The following is a 19,371-nucleotide window of genomic DNA, read 5'->3' as shown; positions in this document are numbered from 1 at the left end:
AGGGGCATTTGGGCTATGGACATTCTAACTTTTTCATGTTGGAAGGAGGTGTCAGTAATATGGAATAGGGAGATGGAACTAGCTGATGTTCTGGAGAGGCTGGGTCTCTAGGTTTCAGGATTTATCTGGTCCAGGGACCCATCCGGAAGTTGTAGGTATCTGCAAGTTACCTACAAGGGCATGGAACCTATGTAGAATGTTATATATTGCCCTAGGTGTTCTTTAGGATTGGCTGGAATGGTTTTGGTTGGGGTTTGGCAAGTTATGATAAGAAACAATGTCTAGCTGAAGCTTGCATAATAGTGACCTCCAGAGTAGCCTTTCGACTCTATTTGAACTCTCCTAGCCACTGATACCTTATTTGTTATACTTACATATGTCTTTTTATGTGTACCTCTTTCTGTTCTTTAAATTACATTTTTTCTTTTTAGGCACATTCTATAGAACAGGTGTTACAATATAGAATTGCTCATACTATTATATAGTAGAATATTTGATTACAGAATCCAGATGTTAGAGTCTAAATTTACGTTTGTCTTATGTAGAGTTGTTTTTTTTTTTCCTGTTTATACAGAACTTTTATTTTGCCCATATGGCCTTCTGTAACTATGTAAATAGTCTTTGGAGAATTTCAGGCACACTTTGGTTTATTCCTTTGAGGAATCTTTTTTTTATTTAAAAAATTTTTTTTAAATACCAAAAAAACACCAAGCAAACGCAAACATTCCTATTTTGATCATTCCATTCTACGTATATCATCAGTAATTCACAATATCATCACATAGTTGCATATTCATCACCATGATAATTTCTTGGAACATTTGCATCTATTCAGAAAAAGAAACAAAACAAAAGCAGAAAAAAATTTATATGTACCATACCCCTTTCCCTTCCCCCTCATTGATCACTAGTATTTCAAACTAAATTTGTTTTAATATTTGTACCCCTTATTATTTATTTTTATTACATGTGTTCTACTTGTCTGTTGACAAGGTAGATAAAAGGAGCATCAGACACAAAGTTTTCACAATCACACAGTCACATTGTGAAAGCTATATGATTATACAATCATCTTCAAGAAACATGGCTACTGGAACACAGCTCTACATTTTCAGGCAGTTTCCTCCAACCTCTCTATTACATCTTGAGTAACAAGGTGATATCTACTTAATGCATAAGAATAACTTCCAGGATAACCTCTCAACTCCTTATGTAGAGTTTGAACACTGTTTTTGAATCCTAAAGGTCTGGGCTTTGTTGTCTGAACTTCTTATTTGCAACCTCAGAAACTGGTGTTTTACCGAAACAGGAACCTATCCTTTTCTATCTACTGATAGTGCCAGTACATTGCTAAAATCGCAGTTGATGGCCTAATAGCATTCTTGCAAGGCCCGGTACTAAGGCAAGGAAGGTACTGAAAGGCAGAGAGTCGAAGAAAACTCTCGGATTCCTTTCTGGTATGATCTCATGGCAGGGCATAGCGCTAAATAGTTTTTTTTATGGATAGTGATGTAATTAAATATATATTATTTTTTCTGAATATTTTCCTCCTTAATACCACCATTTTTAGAGCTGAAGAAGTGAATCAGAGACAGTTATAGTAAGGTACTGAGAAGCTGCATAAGTACTATACTAAAAATTTACAGAGCGCTTACTGTGATATAGGCACTATGTGTATTAGCCTATATGATCTTCATAACGACAACACTATATGATACAGATGATATTATAAATACTTTACTAATGGAGAAATGGAAGCCCAGAAAGGTTAAATTAGTAACTTATCCAAGATCACACAGCTAGGAAGTGTTAAAGGAGAGATTTCAGTGAAAGTTGGCTGACCTCAGAACCATCACTTTTTGTGGCTATAACAGAGTAATGGAATCAGTGGCCATGGAGGATAGAGTCTGAACAGAAGACAGCTCTCAATCTATAAAAATTTTTAAGTACTAAATTTGCTAGAATATAATCCTTAGGTTATGAGATAGCCAAAATAAAAGCTCAAATATGGAAACTTTGAGTTATTTTTATATTCTCAGATATTTAATCATTCTTATTTTTCTAAAGGTAATTGAATAGTTAGCAACTTTAGCACAGTAGTCTCTTTTATTCAGCAGACTTTGTTGAGCATCTCTAATGTGCCAGACACTGTGCAAGATATTGGTGATGTGAAGATGTATAAGGCACATATTCCTCTTCCCTTGAGGATTTCATAGTGTACTGACATCAGCATAAATAAATGCTTTTTAAAAAAATTATTAATTAGTATGAATTAATTAATTGAGATAAAAGGTATTCATGTAAAGTAATTTCAGAAGTATAAAGGGTATATAATAAAAGATAGGTCTTTTCACTGACACCTATCCTCTGCCACTCAGTTGTACCCTCCCAGAAGCAATCACTATTACCATTTTCTTATGATATTCTTTCTTTTGATGTATAGGAATGTGTACATATGAATGCATGTATAAGTATATGAATATATTATTTATTTTTTGCAAAGTTGTAGTGTACTATACACCCTGTTCTGCATTTTGCATTTTTTTTTTTACCTTTTCAGATTATTATTAAAATGTCTGAACACTTAATTCCTGCACTTTTCTTTCTTTTTTTTAAAATATTTTTATAGAGAAATCTTCACACACAAGCAGTCCATTGCCAGGGTACAGTGTCTCACAATATCATTGCATAGTTGTGTATTCATCATCATGATAATTTTTAGAACATTTACATCACTCCAGAGAAAGAAATAAAAAGAAAAAAGAAAAAACGCATACATCTCATATATCCTTTACCCCTGCCTCTCATTGACCACTGGTATTTCAATCTACCCAATTTTTTTTACCCCTTATCCCCCCTATAATTTATTTATTTAGTTTTCTTTGTTTTTTAACTCATCCGTCCATACCCTAGATAAAAGGAGCATCAGACACAAAGTTTTCACAATCATACAGTTACTTTGTAAAAGCTATATAGTTAAACAATCGTCTTTAAGAATCAAAGCTATGGGAACACAGTTCAGCAGTTTCAAGTACTTCCCTTTAGCCACTCCAATACACCATAATGGAGAAAGCGATATCTATATAATGTAAAAGAGTAACCTCCAGGATAACCTTTCGACTCTGTTTGAAGTCTCTCAGCCTGTATAGGGTAGTACTGACTTTCAGAGTTCTCTGAGTCTCAGGTGTCTTATAAATACCTGAAGTTTCTAGAAAGAACCAGGTTATATACAAAGAACTCAGTATCTCAGAATTTAGAAATAACAGTTACAATTTCTGAATATATTTGACTACAACTTCTGAATATATGTGACTGCTGTAAGACCTTGTAATCTAGGACCCTTTATAATAGGTCCCAGCCTGATAACCTATGCCCCTGACTTTCATTCACTGAGTTTCTACATTACAGTTAATTCATATGAGCGAAGCATAATAATATTTATCTGTCTGTTTCTGACATTTCAGTCATCATACAGTCCTTAAGGTTCATTCATTCACCTAGTTGCATGCCTCACAACTTCAATCCTTTTTGCGGCTGCTCAGTAGTTTGCTGTGTGTATACACCATAGTTTCCCCTTCCTTTCCTCAGTCGTTGTATCCTTAGGCTGCTTCCTTCCATTGAGAATTGCAAACATTGCCGCCATAAACACCAGTGTGCAAATGTCCGGTGTGCAAATGTCCATTCATATCCCCACACAACTTAGTTCCTACATATACACTGAGAATGGCATTGCAGGATCATATGGCAACCTCACCCCTATCCTCTTATAGAACCACCACTGGCCTCCAGAGGAACTACACATCTCAGCTTCCCTACTTACAGTGAATAAGGACATTGTTCTAGTTTGCTAGCTGCCGGAATGCAACACACCAGAGACGGACTGGCTTTCAATAAAAGGGGATTTATTTCATTAGGTCTGCGGAGGAAAGGCAGCTAACTTTCATCTGAGGTTCTTTCTTATGTGGGAAGACTCAGGGTAATCTCTGCTGGCCTTCTCTCCAGGCCTCTGGGTTCCGATAACTTTCCCTGGGGTGATTCCTTTCTGCATCTCCAAAGACCTGGGCTGAGCTGTGAGTGCTGAGATGAGGTGCTGAGCTGCTTGGGCCGTGCTACTTTGTGCTCTCTCATTTAAGCACCAATCAATTAAGTCAAACATCATTCATTGCAGCAGGCACGCCTCCTAGCTGACTACAGATGAAGTTCACAGATGAGGTTCACATACCGTTGGCTTATGTCCACAGCAACAGAACTAGGTGCCAAGCTGACAGGCTTATGTCCACAGCAACAGAACCTGGCCAAGCTGACAACTGAATCTAACTACCACATACATCTTTCTCCACATTTTCTCTAGTGCTTGTTTCTCTCTGTTCATTTTTAAACAGTTTTGTATGCACATCATGTAATCCAGCCAAAGTAAATAGACATGGCTTCACCACCATAATCTATATGAAAAATTTCCTTTTCTTCTGCAAAGAATCCATACCGCCTTCTCCCCTGCCACACCCACCCCATACCTCCGCTTGTTGACATTTAGTTTTGTTACATTCAGTGGAAGTGTATTACAATGTTATTGGTGACTGTAGACCCTAGTTTGCATTGATTATACTTTTTCCTGTATACCATCCATTTTCAACACTTTGCAATGTTGATATTCATTTGTTCTCCCCGTGCAAAAATGTTTTTATATTTGTACATTTAATTGCCATCATTGTCCACTCTTGGCATTCCTAAGTTATACCGTTTCAGTCTTTATTCTATGTCTTTCCTTCTGATTTCATTTGTGCCCCCAGACCTTCTCCCTCAATCATACTCACATTTAGCTTCATTCATGTACTTATATTATCGAGCTATGAGTAGGTAATATTTTGCAGTCCATTTCTGAATTTTTACAATAGTCGTATTGCACAATCTGTATTCTTTCAGCACCAAATGCCCAATCTCTACCCTATTTCTATCCCCTGATAACCTGTGTTCTTATCTAACTCTCAAAGTCATTCATTAATGTTAGCTCATATTAGTAAGACCATACAGTATTTGTCCTTTTGTTCTGGCTAGTTTCACTAAGCATAATGTCCTCAGGGTTCATCCCCATTTTTACATGCTTCATGACTTTATTCTTTCTTACGGCTATGTACCATTCCATCATATGTATATACCGCAGCTTGGTTAGCCAATCGTCCGTTGGTGGACTTTTGGGCTGTTTCCCTCTCTTGGTAATTGTAAATAATGCTGCTGTAAACACTGGTGTGAAAATGTCCATTTGTGCCCTTACCTTCAGATCCTCTGAATATATATCTAGTAATGGGATTGCTGGATCATATGGGAGTTCTATACTTCTTAGCCTTCTGAGGTACACCTAAACGCCTTCTAGAGTGGTTGTACCATTTTATAATACCACTGACAGTGGATAAGTGTGCCTCTTTCTCTACAACCTCTCCAGCACTTTTTTTTCTTTTTAATAATGGCCATTATAGTGGGTGTCAGATGATATCTCATTGTAGTTTTGATTTGCATTTCCCTAGTAGGCAGTGAAGTTGAGCATCTTTTCATGTGCCTTTTAGCCTTTTGTATTTCCTCTTCTGAGAAGTGATTGATCATGTCTTTTGCCCACTTTTTAATTGGGTTGTTTGTTTTTTGTTGTTGAGTTGAAGAATCTCTTTATATTTTCTGGATACTAGACCCTTATCTAGTATGTGATTTCAAAATATTGTCTCCCATTATGTAGGCTGCTATTTTACTTTCCTAGCAAAGTTCTTTGATGCACAAAATTATTTAATTTTGAGGAGATCCCAATTGTCCATTTCTTTTTCAAAGCTCGTGCTACTTTGATTTATTACTACAAGGTTTATTAGATATTTCCCTACATTTTCTTGTAAAAGTTTTATGGTCTTAGCTCTACTATTTAGGTCCTTAATTCATTTTGAGTTAATTTTTGTTAATTAACTCAAATTAACAAAATGTTAGGTTGTGAGATATAGATCCTTTCATTCTTTGCGTGTGGATATCCAGTTCTCCAAGCACTATTTATTGAAGAGGATGTTCTGTCCCTTGTGGGTTGGCTTAAACACCTTATCAAAGATTAATTGTCTATGATTGAGAGCATCTGTATTTGAACACGCTGTTCATTTCCAGTGGTCAGTATATCTATGTTTATGCCAGTACCATAGCTTCATGATATGCTTTAAAGTCAGTTAGTGTGAGACCTCCGCTTTCTTTTTTTTTTTTTTTCTCAAGATATTTTCAGCTATTTGGGGCACCCTGCCTTTCCAAACAAATTTGGTTAAAATTGGTTTTTCTATTTCTGCAAAGTGAGTTTTTGGGATTTTAATTGGTATTGCATTGAATCTATAAATCAATTTAGGTAGAATTGACATTGTAACTATATTTAGTCTTCCAGTCCATGAACACGGTATGCCCTTCCATTTATTTAGGACTCCCATGATTTCTTTTAGGAATTTCTTGTAGTTTTCTGTCTATAGGTCTTTCGTATCCTTTGTTAAGTTTATTCCTAAATATTTTATTCTTTTGGTTACTATTGTAAATGGATTTTTTTTCTTGATTTCCTCCTCAAATTGCTCATTACTAGTGTATAGAAACACTGCTGATTTTTGGGTGTTGGTCTTGTATCCTGCCACTTTGCTGTGCTCATTTATAGCTCTAGTAGTTTTGCTGTGGATTTTTCAGGATTTTTGATGTATAGTATTATATCATCTTTAAACAGTGAGAGTTTTACTTCTTCCTTTCCAATTTGGATGCCTGTATTTCTTTTTCTTGTCTAAATGCTCTGGTTAGAACTTCCAATGCAATGTTGAATTACAGTGGTGTCAGTGGACATCCTTGTCTTGTTCCTGATCTTAGGGGGAAAGCTTTCAGTCTTTCCCCATTGAGGATGATATTAGCTGTGGGTTTTCCTATATTCCCTTTATCGTGTTGAGGAATTTCCCTTCTGTTTCTATCCTTTGAAGTGTTTTCATCAAGAAAGGATGTTGAATTTTGTCAAATGCATTTTCTGCATCCATTAAGATGATCATGTGGTTTTTCCACTTTGATTTTTTGATACAGTGTATTAAAGTAATTGATTTTTTTATGTTGAACAATCCTTGTATTCCTGGAATAAATCCCACTTGGTCACTTCAAAGCATTGTATAATGCTTTTATTGTATTGCTGGATTTGATTTGCAAGTATTTTGTTGAGGATTTTTGCATCTGTATTCATTAAAGAGGTTGGGCTGTAATGTTCTTTTCTTGTAGTATCTTTGGCTTTGGTATTAAGGTGATGTTGGCTTCATAGAATGAGTTGAGTAGCTTTCCTTCATCAGTTTTTTGAAGAGTTTGAATAGGATTGTTATTAATGCTTTCTTGAATGCTTGGTAGAATTTGCATGTGAAGCCATCTGGTCCTCGACTTTCCTTTTTTGGGAGCTTCTTGATGACTGATTCAATCTTTTTCACATGTTTGGTGTGTTGAGGTTGTATTTGTTCTCAAGATAGTGTTGGTTGTTCATGCCTTTCTAGGAACCTGTGCATTTCATTTAGGTTGTCTAGTTTATTAGCATATAATTGCTTTAGTATCCTCTCTTTATCTCCTTTATTTCTGTGGGGTCAGTAATTGTTTCCTCTTCCATTTCTGATTTTATTTATTTATATCCTCTCTCTCTCTCTCTCTCTCTTTTGTCAGTGTAGCTAAGGGTACTTCAATTTTATTGATTTTCTCAGAGAATCAACTTCTGATTTTCTTGTTTTCATGTTTTTAATTTCATTTATTTCTGCTCTAATCTTCATCATTTCTTGTGTTGTGTTTGTCCTGGGGTTACTTTGCTGTTCTTCTCTTGTTCCTCAATTTTTGTTCTTCTTTTTTTTAATATAGGCATTTAAAGCAATAGACTTCCCTCTTAGCACTGCATTTGCTGCATCCCGTACATTTTGACGTATTATATTTTCATTTTCATTTGCCTTGAGATATGTATTGATTTCTCTTATAATTTCTTCCTTTACCCATTGGTTTTTTAAGAGCATGTTGTTTAACCTCTGTCTATTTGGATTTTTTGTTCCTCTACCTGTTATTGATTTCCAAATTCATTCCATTGTGATCTGAGAGAGTGTTTTATATTATTTCAATCTTTTAAAATTTATTGAAACTTGCTTTATGGCCCACATATCATCCTTGAGAATGATCCATGAGCACTTGAGAAAAATGTGTATTCTGCTATTATGGGGTGTAATGTTTTGCAAATGTCAGTTAAGTCTACTTCATTTATTATATTATTCAAATTCTCTTTTTCTTTATTGCTCTTCTGTCTAGATATTCTATCCCTTGATGAGAGCAGGAAACTGAAGTCTTTAACTGTTATATGGTAGAGATGTCCATTTCTCTCTTAAGTTTGTCATTGTTTGTGTCATGTACTTTGGGGCACTCGGGCTCAGTGCATAAATATTTTATGATTGTTATGTCTTCTTGTTGAATTCTTTCTTTTATTAACACATGGTGTCCTTCTTTGTCACTTTTAGTTGGTTTACATTTGAAGTCTACATTGTTAGATATTAAATGAGCTACTTCTGCTCTTTACTGATTGTTGTTTGCGTGAAATATCTTTTCCCAGCCTTTCACTTTCAACCTGTTTTTGTCCTTGGGTCTCAAATAAGTATCCTGTAGACAGCATTTAGTTGGGTCCTGTTTTTAATCCTTTTTGCTAGCCTGTGTCTTTTGATTAATGAGTTTAAACCATTAACATTTAATGTTATTACTCTAAAGGCAGTACTTTCTTCTACCATTTCGTCTTTTGGTTTTTATATGTCATATCTAATTTCTTATTCTCTTTTAAACTTTACTGATAGTCTTCATTTCTACACTCTTCTCCAGACCTTTCTCTCCTGCCCTTTCCTACCTGCCTGTCATGTTCCCTTTAGTATTTCTTGCTGTGCTGGTTTCTTAATCACAAATTCTCTGTGATTGTTTGTCTGACAATATTTTGATCTCCTCCTCATTTTTTGAAGGATAAATTTGCTGGATATAGAATTCTTGGTTGGCAGTTTTTTTCTTTCAGAATCTTAAATATATGATACCACTGTCTTCTCACCTCCATGGTTTCTGCTGAGCAATTCACACATAGTCTTACTGGACTTCCTTTGTATGTGTTGAATTGCTTTTCTCTTGCTGTTTTCAAAGTTCTCTCTTTGTCTTTGACATTTGGCAATCTGATTATTAAGTGTCTTGGAGTATGTCTGTTTGGATCTTTTTGTTTGTTGTGCATTGCAGTTCTTGGATCTGTAATTTTATATCTTTATTAAGAGATGGGAAATTTTCGGTGATTATTTCCTCCATTAGTCTTTCTCCTCCTTTTCCCTTCTCTTCTCTTTCTGGGGCACTCACAACACATATATTTGTGCACTTCTCTATTTTATCTTAACATTATTTTAGCCACCTGAGCTCCCTTTTGGTTACTGCTTGCGTGGAATATATTTTTCTGTCCTTTCACCACTAACCTATGTATAACTCTGACTTTAAGATGAGTCTGTTACAGACAGCATATAATTGGGTCATGTTTTTTTTTTATCCATTCTGCCAATCTCTCATTTTTACCGTATAATTTAATCCTTTTTCATTGAAAGTCACTACTGATAGTAAAGGATTTTTTTCTGCCATTTTACTATTTAGCCTTTATAAGTCTAATACCTTTTTGTCCCTCACTTCCATTAAGGCCTAATTTTATATTTATTTGCTCTTTTGTGTTTTACCACATTGAATGCCTTTTCACTTCTATCTGGATATATTTTTCATCTGTTTTCCTTGTGGTTACCAGGGGTTTAAAATTTAGCATCTTAAATATATAACAATGATATTTGGTTTTATACTATCTTTGCTTCAACAGCATGCACATATACTTTTCTATAGTCTCTATTCCCCCACGATTTTTTGTACTTACATCTTTGTACATTGTATTTCCAAAAAACATCTTTTTTTTCATTTTTGGCAATGAGAGTTATTCAGTATCTCAACAGGAATAATATTAGTCATAGTTCTAGTTGTGGTTTTAATTTTTAATACACTATAATTTGTGGAAAAGTTCCTGGCTAATTCTTTTTCTTATATTCCTTTTTTTTTAAAACTTTTTTTACTGTATAGTATAACATATACAAAGCAAAGAAATAAAAAAGCAAGTTTTCAAAGCAATTTTCAACAAGTAGTTATAAGACAGATCCCAGAGTTTGCCATGGGCTACGATATTTTCCTCTCAAGTTTTTCCTTCTAGCTGCTCCAGAATATAGATTAGAAGGCTTAAATATTTTTTTTAGCATCAATTGACTTTTTTCTTTGTTTTTGTGAAAAATAGCATATATACAAAAAAGCAATAAATTTCAGAGCACAGCACCATCGTTAGTTGTAGAACATATTTGAGAATTTGACATGGGTTACTAGTCTACAATTTTAGGTTTTTACTTCTAGCTGCTCTAAGATACTGGAGACTAAAAGATATATCACTTTAATGATTTAGCAGTCATATTCATTTGTTAAATTCTATCTTCTCTGTATAACTCCGCCATCACCTTTGATCTTTACATCCCTCTCTTTTGGGGTGTTTGGGCTATGGCCATTCTAGCTTTTTCAGTTGGAAGGGTCTGTCACTAAAATGGGGTAGGGAGATGAAACTATCTGATGTTCTGGAGAAGCTGGGCCCCTAGGTTTCAGGACTTATCTGGTCCAGGGACCCATCTGGAGGTTATAAGTTTCTGGAAAGTTACCCTAGTGCATGGAACCCTTGTGGAATCTTATATATTGTCCTAGGTGTTCTTTAGAATTGGCTGGAATGGTCCTGGTTGGGGTTAAGCCCTACAGGGCTTAAATACTTTTGTATCCTCACAATTTACTTTTTTTCCTTCTTTTTTTGTGAATAACATATATATAAAAAAAACTGTAAATTTCCAAGCACAGCACATTAGTTTAGAACATATTTCAGACTCTGACATGGGTTACAATTTCAAAGTTTTAGGTTTTTACTTCTAGCTGCTCTAAAATACTGGAGACAAAAAAAGATATTAATTTAATCATTTAGCATTCATATTCATTTGTCACTTAGTTAAGTCCTGTCTTCTATGTATAATTCCCACTATCACCTTTGATCTTTCCATACAGGGTTGTTTGGGCTATGGCAATTCTAAATTTTTTATATTGGAAGGGTCTGTCACTGATATTGGGTAAGGAGAAGGAACTATCTGCTGTTCTGGAGAGGCTGGGCTAGGTGTCAGGATTTATCTGTACCAGGGGCCCATCTGGTGGTTGTAGGTTTCTGACAAGTTACTCTAGTACCTGGAACCCTTGTGGAATCTTATATATTGTCCTATGTGTTCTTTAGGATTGGCTGGAATGGTCCTGGTTGGGATTTGGCAGGTTGTGATAGGTAGCAAGGTCTAACTGAAGCTTGCGTAAGAGCCACTTCCAGAGTAGTCTCTTGACTCTATTTGAACTCTCTCTGCCACTGATACTTTATTAGTTATACTTCTTTTCCCCGTTTTGGTCGGGCTGGAATTGTTGCTGTGGTGCTGGGGCCAGACTCATCCCTGGGAGTCATCTTCCATGTCGCCAGGGAGACTTTCACCCCTGGATGTTATGTCCTGCATAGCGGGGAAGGCAATGATTTCACTTGCAGAGTTGGGTTTAGAGAGACTGAGGCCACACCCGAACAACAGAAGATGTTCTCCGGAAGCAACTCTTAAGCATACTGATAGTAGGCTAAGCCTCTTCGCTACCTATATAAGCTTCACACGAGTAATTCGTGGCTAATTTTTTATCAAAACATGAGATGGGGTGAAGATGATATGTTTGCTTCTCTTTCTGTTTTCTGAATCTCCCTTTCTCCCTTGTGTGTATGCATATGAACCAGTGGCAGAGGTTGCTAAAGAATGTCACTTTGTCACCTCTGAATGCTTCTGTTTCTCTCTTGACAATGGGTGTTTTTCTTGCTTTTTAAAATTTATTTTGTAATTTTTTATTGTTTGCCATACATTTTGTGTAGAATGGTAGAGACCAAAGTAAGTCCTATTCTTACCTGGAAATAGGAATGTGATTCTTCTGTTAGGCCATTACATTAGTAAAGAACAGGGAATCAGGCTAGTCAGGAGCTGAGAGCAAGAGTTTGATTTTATTGTTCCTGTTACTGTTAGTATATCACCAGCTTTGCATTTCTCTACTGTTACTTTGTTTTAAGAATGGTGCCAGGTTTGCTGGGGGATTTCTGTTCCATCTTCAGTTTTTTTTTTTTATTTCCTATGCGGCTGCACTTTCAGAAAGGTATCTGTTTTGTCCTTCCTTAACAGTATACTATTTTTGCTCATTACTCATGCTTGCTAAGCTAGTGATGGCTGAAAGGAGGGATTCTCAGTCTGAGGTAGACCCTGTGTGACTGTGCCTAGAAGGGAATGGTTTTCTGAACATTCCTGCCCTTCGTGGGAGAGTTTCCTGGCCCTTCCCTCCCCGACACCCCCCCCCATATTGGTATAGGATACTGGGCTGTGGACTGTTTGCCGCTGTGCCCCCAGGGATAGATTGTTTTGTTTTTCTTCTTTCCTTTCCTAGCCACAATGGGTATTCACTTGTGTCCTGTTGGTGAGAGGGTTTGCTGCCCCCCCCCCCCCCCCCCCCCCGTGGATTTTGGCTTTTGCTCCAACTGAGAAGGTCTGAGAATGAGGGCGGGGCTGTCTTAAATACAGCAGAAGTAGATAATCCTCCATGCCTGCATCTTCAGTGGAGGCTCTCTGGTCTGTTGCCGAGCCCTCATTCTTTCCTCTGAGCCCCTGGGGGGGGGGGGGGGACTGTAGAAAAAAGCCTATGAGTTTGACTTCTTGTATCTGGATCGCCTGGGGGTTTTACCTGGTCAAACTGGGGTTCAACTTTTAGCTGAATTTTTTTTTCTTATCTGCTTATCTTCCTTCTCTGCTTTGCCACTGGTGAAACAGTCCTGGCAGTGAGAGGGGGGCAAAGGGAAGGTGCTGCTGGTCCTTTAATTTCAGGCTACTTGGTTGCCCTGAGATCTCAGCTCTGTAATGGGTTCAAGAAATGTGAGATTTTATCTGGCTCTTGTTAATTCTCTTTCCAGCTTTTGTGTTGTGTCCTAAGTTAAGTGGAAGCAGAACTTCCACATCTAGTTTAGAAGTTAATGAATAAGAGGTGGTACAGTGGTGGCTCAGTGGCAGAATTCTTGCCTGCCAGAGACACGGTTTCGATTCCCGGAACCTGCTCATGTAAAAAAAAAAAAAAAAAAAGAGATAATGAATAAGCAGGATAAATAAGATTTCTAGACATTTTCATTCCATTAATAGTTAACATGTCCTAGGCATTTTCTGTTTTGTTCCATTTAGTTCAGTTTAGCTTGAAAATAGTTATATACTTTCCCCCTGCTCCTAGAATACTTTATGGTTGAGGTTCTTCAGCCTTGAGAGGATTTTAAGTGGTCTCTGGGATCACAGATCCTCAAAGATCTGGAAGTGAACTTTATTACAGCACTTACTGTTTCTTATCTTTTGCTTTATTTACATATTGTCACTAGATTATTTTCCTTTTCATGTTTATGGAGATAGGGGAAAGATGAGGCAGGGAGAAGGTTACTACCTAAGTGTAGTCACTTCTTACTTATTTAATCTGTATGGTTTAGTAACCTAGGTAATTGCAGCTGAGTTCTGTTCTCATAGGTTCAGAATGCCAGGTGTTTCTCTCCATCCTCCCGTAAACCTTTCTAGTATGACTTATTTTATTCCCTGAAAATCATAATGTCTAAGATCTCCTGAGAGAGCCTCACATGATTGCACGAACAAGAGTTTTTTTGGGATATGAGTTTTATGAATAAAGATAGACATTTTTTGGAGGGTCATGGAAACACATAGTGGGCCTATGAGATTATTATTAAAGGAATTTGTTCAATTATTGATCTGTGTTATAATGAAGCTAATACTTTGTCTTTTAACTGAAGGAGTCTCCCATTTGAAATTGAAAACTTTTTTTCACCAAGCCACCTGAAACATTTTGTGAAACAAGATCCAAAGTATAAATGCACTGCTATATCCAACTCAGTCTCTCTTTAGCTATCAGACTTTTATTGGGTTTGAAAATATTTATTAAGTTAAAAAATTGTATTTCTGCCTCTGGGAATTGCATATAATTACAACTTAAGTAGATTAAACTCTGATTGAAAATTTATTGGTAAAATCAGCATTTATGTAAAACAAATCTAGTGGCTACAGCTATGACATTTGCTCATTTTGTTTATTTTAGGTAGGAGAATGTATTCCTAGTACAGGCTGTCTAGGCTCCGTACATTGGTCTCACAGTTGTTTTACTAAATGTAAAATAGAAATGTGGTTTCTTCTGTTTTGAAGGTTTTAGAATTTTGTGGAGTACTTACAAAGTAACTATTGGAATGTGTTTCATCCATACACCTGAGCATGTGCTTAGACTTGTCAGCCCAGAGGGATACCTGCATCCTATTAGAGATGAGCGCTGTCATTATCTGCTATTCTGTGGAATTGCTTATTAACGGAGAGGATACTGTTATTAGTGGCAGAAATAATGATTTTATTGATGCTAAAAGTGAGAATGGATTTATATGTTGGATTGGTTTTTGAGGTCCTTTAAAGAAAATTATTTCACTGTTGTCCTTTTGTTTTTCACTTAAATTTTATAGGATCCATTGTTCATGTTTTGTTGCTGCCATAACAAATTGCTTTAAACTTTGCAGCTTAAAACTACACAGATTTATTATCTTACATTTCTGTGAGCCAGAAACCTGATAACAGGTCTCACGGGACTAAAGTCAAGGTGTTGGCAAGGCTACATTCCTTTCTGGAAGCTCTAGGGGAGAATCCATTTTCCTGCCATTCCCAGCTTTGAGAGGCCACCTATATTCTGTTCCTTGGCCAGCAATAGCAGGTCGAGTCCCTTTCACACTCAAATTTCTCTTGCCTCTTTTTCATCCATTTCTGTTATCCCATCTCTATTTTAACACAGCCAGGAAAGGTTCTCTGCTTTTAAGGACTCATGTGATAGGATTGGGCCCACCCAGTAATCCAAAGTAATTTCCCCATCACAAGGACTTTAACATTAATCACATCTGCAAAGTCCTTTTTGCCAGGTAAGGTAACATATTCACAGGTTCTGGAGTTTAGAATACAGACATCTTTATTTTGCCTATTGTAGAAATCAAACATCTCTCTAGAATACTATTTTGTTAATTTAAAACTTTTAAGTTTATAAGATTATAGGTTTAATTTGGATTAATGCTGAGAGAATATAGCACCTCTAGTTTTGTCTTTTAGGTACTCTTCAAACTCTAACCTGAAATTATCTGTTGAATATACCTTCTTAGGTTTTAGTTAAGTGCCTTGTTAGCTTTTGCTATGTACCACACCCACAACAATTATATATCATTGCCTACTCCTCTATGGGTTAGCTGATTTAGGCTGGGTTTGGTTTGGTGTCTCTGATGATTTTGGCAGGCTTGCTCACACATCTGAGTCCATAGGTCAACTGAAAATTGTCTAATTTAGCCTGGGGCTCTCTCGGGGCAGTTGTCTCTCCTTCTCCCATGTTTGGGCTAGCCCAGGCATGTTTTTATGAAAATGGCACAAACACAAACAAACAAATGGAAAGATGTGAAGCCTCTTATGATGTGGCTCAGAACTGGGATGCTGTCAGTTCTGCTTTATTTTGTCAGCCAAAGCAAGTCACATGGCCATATCAGGGGACAGAGAAACAAACACTAGCCCTTTAATGGGAGGATCTGCAAAGTCATACCAAAAAGGCTTAAATGCAGAAGGTGAAGAAAATTGGGGTCAATGATGCAATCTACCACACGTTAAAACTCTGCGCCAAACTGAACTCATCTCTGTGACTAATTCTTCACCAGAAACCTGTTTTGTTTTCTTTATTTCTGGTTTTAGTTAATGATCCTACTCTATGCCTAGTCACCCAAACCAGGAAAATCTAAGACGTTTTCTAGAGTTTTCTTTTTCCCCTTTTCCTATCTTCAGTATTTATCTGGTAGATATTTCTCTTATCTGTCATCTCTTCTCCATCCTTATTACTATCACTGTTCTGGTTTAGGCTGTCATATCTCTTTGGAAAGAAAGGAATATAATAGTCTCTTATTTGACTCCAATCCCATTTCCTTCAAATTCATGCTTATATTGCAACCTAAATGCTCTACCCTAAATACAAATGCTACTCCTTTAGTGGCTTCTCATTGTCTTTAGAGTAAGCCCTTTGTGATGTAGATTCTTCAGTTGCATCTCCTAGTGTTTCCTGCCTCCTACTTTACCCTTAGTCTAAGGGTCAGCAGACTGCAGTCCATGGGTCAAATCTGGCCAACAACCTATTTTTGAACTGTGCACAAGCTTGGAATTGTTTTGCATTTTCAAACGGTTGAAAGAAAATAAAAATAATATTTTCTGACATGAAAATTATGAAATTCAAATTTCAGTGTCCATAAATAAAATTTAATTGGAAACGGATGTGTTTATATTTTGTCTATGGCTGATTTCTTACTACAGGGGCAGAGTTGAGTAGTTGCAACAGAGATCATATGGCTAGCAAAGCCTAAAATATTTACTTTCTGGTTCTTTATGAAAAAAGTTGGTCAACCCCTACTGTAGTTATTCAAAACCTATAATACTGCTCCCCTTCATCCTCCATACCATTTTATTCCATGCTTCAATACTTTTCTTTTGTTGTTTCTGTGCCTGGCTAACTCTCTCTCTCTTTTTTTTTAATAACAGTTTTATTGAGGTGTATTTCATATACCATCCAATTTTCCTATTTAAAGTGTACAGCTCAGTTGGTTTTTCGTATAGTCACAGAGTTGTGCAATCATCACTACAATCAGTATTACACATTTTCATTACCTTCCAAAGAAACTTATACCCATTAGCAGTCACTCCCCATTCTTTTCCCTTCCCTCCTCCAGTCTTATTCAGCTATCTGCTTTTGGTTTCTACAAATTTACCTAATCTGACTTTTTCCTATAAATAGAATCATACACTACATGGTCTTTAATGACTGGCTTCTTTCAAGGCCAAATAATATTCCATTGTATGGCTAGATCACATTTTATGTATCTGTTTCACAGTTGATAGGCATTTGTATTGTTTCTACTTTTTGGCTGTTATAGATAATTCTGTACAATTTTTTCTACAGACATATTTTCATTTTTCTTGGGTATATACTTTTCCTTATCCTTCAAGAATTAGCACTGGAGTCACCTCTTTCAGAAAACCATCCCTGACCTACTGGGCTGGGTTAGGTGTCCTTTCCCTGGGTATCCTATTATATTCTCTTAATATTTTGTATTAAAATGATCTCTTTTCATGTCTGTCTCTTCTACTCCTGTGTTAAGTTTCTGGAGAGCACAGTCTATGCCTCATTTAACTTGGTAGCAACTGCGAATGTTTACTTCGGTTGAATTAGAGAAACTAAAGCAATCCATGCTTTTGGATAAAATATATTTTCTCTTCTGTTATTTTTTTCTGTTTTATATACATTTGCTTATTTTTAAATGTTAAGTCTCTTGGAATACATAGTGAGATAACTGATCTTGAATTTATCTTCTTTTTTTTAAAGACCTGCAAAGAAAACAAAGAAAGGCCCCAAAGAAAAAGCATCAAATGAAAAAAAGGATGATATAGAAAAAATAAAGTCATACCCTTATATAGAAAGTGAGCCTGAGGATGATGTCTATTTAAAACGCTTATACCCAAGGCAGATATATGAGGTGGAGAAAGCTATTCACTTACTTAAGAAATTTCAAATTCTGGACTTTACTAATCCAAACCAAGGTGTTTATCTTGATTTGACACTGGATATGTCATTGGAGAAGAAGGTATGTAGATTCAAATAAATTTCTGTGTGAACAGTGGCTGTATGAATTCAAATTTTATAATTTTTAAAAATTCTTGTGTCCATGATAATTATTAGAATATCTCAGGCCTTCTGTATTTAATACTATGAAACTGTTAATTTTCCAATTATAAAATATGTTGTATACGCTCTAGAGAGTTTATAAACACACATCTAGTCCCCTAAAGAGTCACTGATAAAAGTTTCAACACAAAATTTTGTTGAAATTAATTGAGATAATACTGTGACTTTGAAAGTTACTCAAGCTGCTTGGGTGTCATATTCCTGCTCTGTAAATGAGGGCCTTGGGTAAGTTCAGTGTCTTCTAGATGTGTTCCTTGGAATCCTAGGTTGAGGCTAAGTAAGGCTGTTTAGAGCTGCCCTAATCAGAACCTCTCTGTTTTACCTGTTTATATGTTGAGCTCCATGTGAGATTTTTATTTATAAAACCTGTAAAAGTAGGAAAAACACTAGATTAGCTTTGCAATCCATTATATGCTTCTCACTTTATGAAATCTAACTTATTTAGAAATATTGTAATTTTTGTTCTCAGGATGGCTTTTTTTATTTCCCCAAACTAGATGATTTAAGTTTTTGGATATAATTTAACAACCTCAACAACAACAACAGTGATAGAGCACTTGGGAGAAACCTAGAGTTTTAGAGCATGAGCTCTGTAGTTAAATTATATAGTCCTGATTGCTATCACCACTTACTTGTTGTGTGACTTTGGGCTAGTTGCTTAACTTCTTCAGAGCTCAGTTTTCTCATCTCTAAAGGGAAATAAAATGTTTAGTTTTATAGTTGTATGAGGATTAAATGAAATAATGCATATAAAGGATTTAGTAAGTGTTTAATAACATCCAACATTTATTGAAAACTTTGTGTCCCAGGCGCAAATGCTAAATGCTGTACATGCCTTTTCTCATTTAATCCTCTAACAGCTTCAAAAGAGGGAACTGAGGTAAAGAAAACGAAATAACTTGGTCAAAATCACAGAACAGGTGACGGAGTTAATATTTGAACAAAGTCTCATTTCCTAGTTCTTACTAGAAGTTTCTCATAGCCGTGTTAATTTTTTTTTACATTTTATACCACAGTGTTACTGTTCTTTTTTTTCCCCCAATTTTGTAGTGTCCAAGATGGTCACTTTCTAAGTTAATCATTAATGTAGTTCATAACGAAGTCTTGTAGGTCCACAAACTTCATGTCATAAATGGAAGTCACTTGTAACCTAGTAACATTGAAAAGATATTGTTGTTTTCCTAAGGCAGTTTTTGCTCTTCATAGAATACTTGCACAACAAGTCAGCATTCCCTAGTATGCTATTATTGCTCAGCACTGAAAAATTTACTAAAACCAGTTGAGACGTGTTAATGGCGAAGGAATGCCAGTCAGCAAAACTTAAGCATGTGCTTAAGAATTTGTGCCTTCTTAGAAAAGAAATCATCAGGAGGATATTTCTATGCAAAATAAACTTTTTCTAAAAATATA

The 19,371-nt window shown here is 36.0% G+C and overlaps 1 protein-coding gene and 1 long non-coding RNA gene across 3 annotated transcripts in view; one reads left to right on the top strand and one right to left on the bottom strand.

Moving 5' to 3' along the window:
- The window catches only part of MRPL1 (mitochondrial ribosomal protein L1), a 169,699-nt gene that overhangs the window by 26,402 nt on the left and 123,926 nt on the right, over positions 1 to 19,371 (top strand). For both annotated transcript variants that reach the window (XM_077143072.1, XM_077143071.1), the window contains one exon: positions 17,602 to 17,860. In XM_077143072.1, the coding sequence (XP_076999187.1) occupies positions 17,602 to 17,860 (259 nt within the window). The remainder of the gene's footprint in view (positions 1 to 17,601; positions 17,861 to 19,371) is intronic.
- The window catches only part of LOC143668343 (uncharacterized), an 89,001-nt gene continuing 87,687 nt past the window's right edge, over positions 18,058 to 19,371 (bottom strand). The window contains exons 2-3 of the long non-coding RNA XR_013168411.1: positions 18,594 to 18,650; positions 18,058 to 18,327 (exon numbers count right to left, since the gene is read on the bottom strand). This is a non-coding gene — a long non-coding RNA (uncharacterized LOC143668343). The remainder of the gene's footprint in view (positions 18,328 to 18,593; positions 18,651 to 19,371) is intronic.

The sequence above is a fragment of the Tamandua tetradactyla genome, chromosome 24, assembly GCF_023851605.1.
Source record: "Tamandua tetradactyla isolate mTamTet1 chromosome 24, mTamTet1.pri, whole genome shotgun sequence".
NCBI lineage: Eukaryota > Metazoa > Chordata > Mammalia > Pilosa > Myrmecophagidae > Tamandua > Tamandua tetradactyla.
The sequence above is the reverse complement of the archived record's forward strand: the minus strand, read 5'-3'. Positions and strand labels throughout refer to the sequence as shown.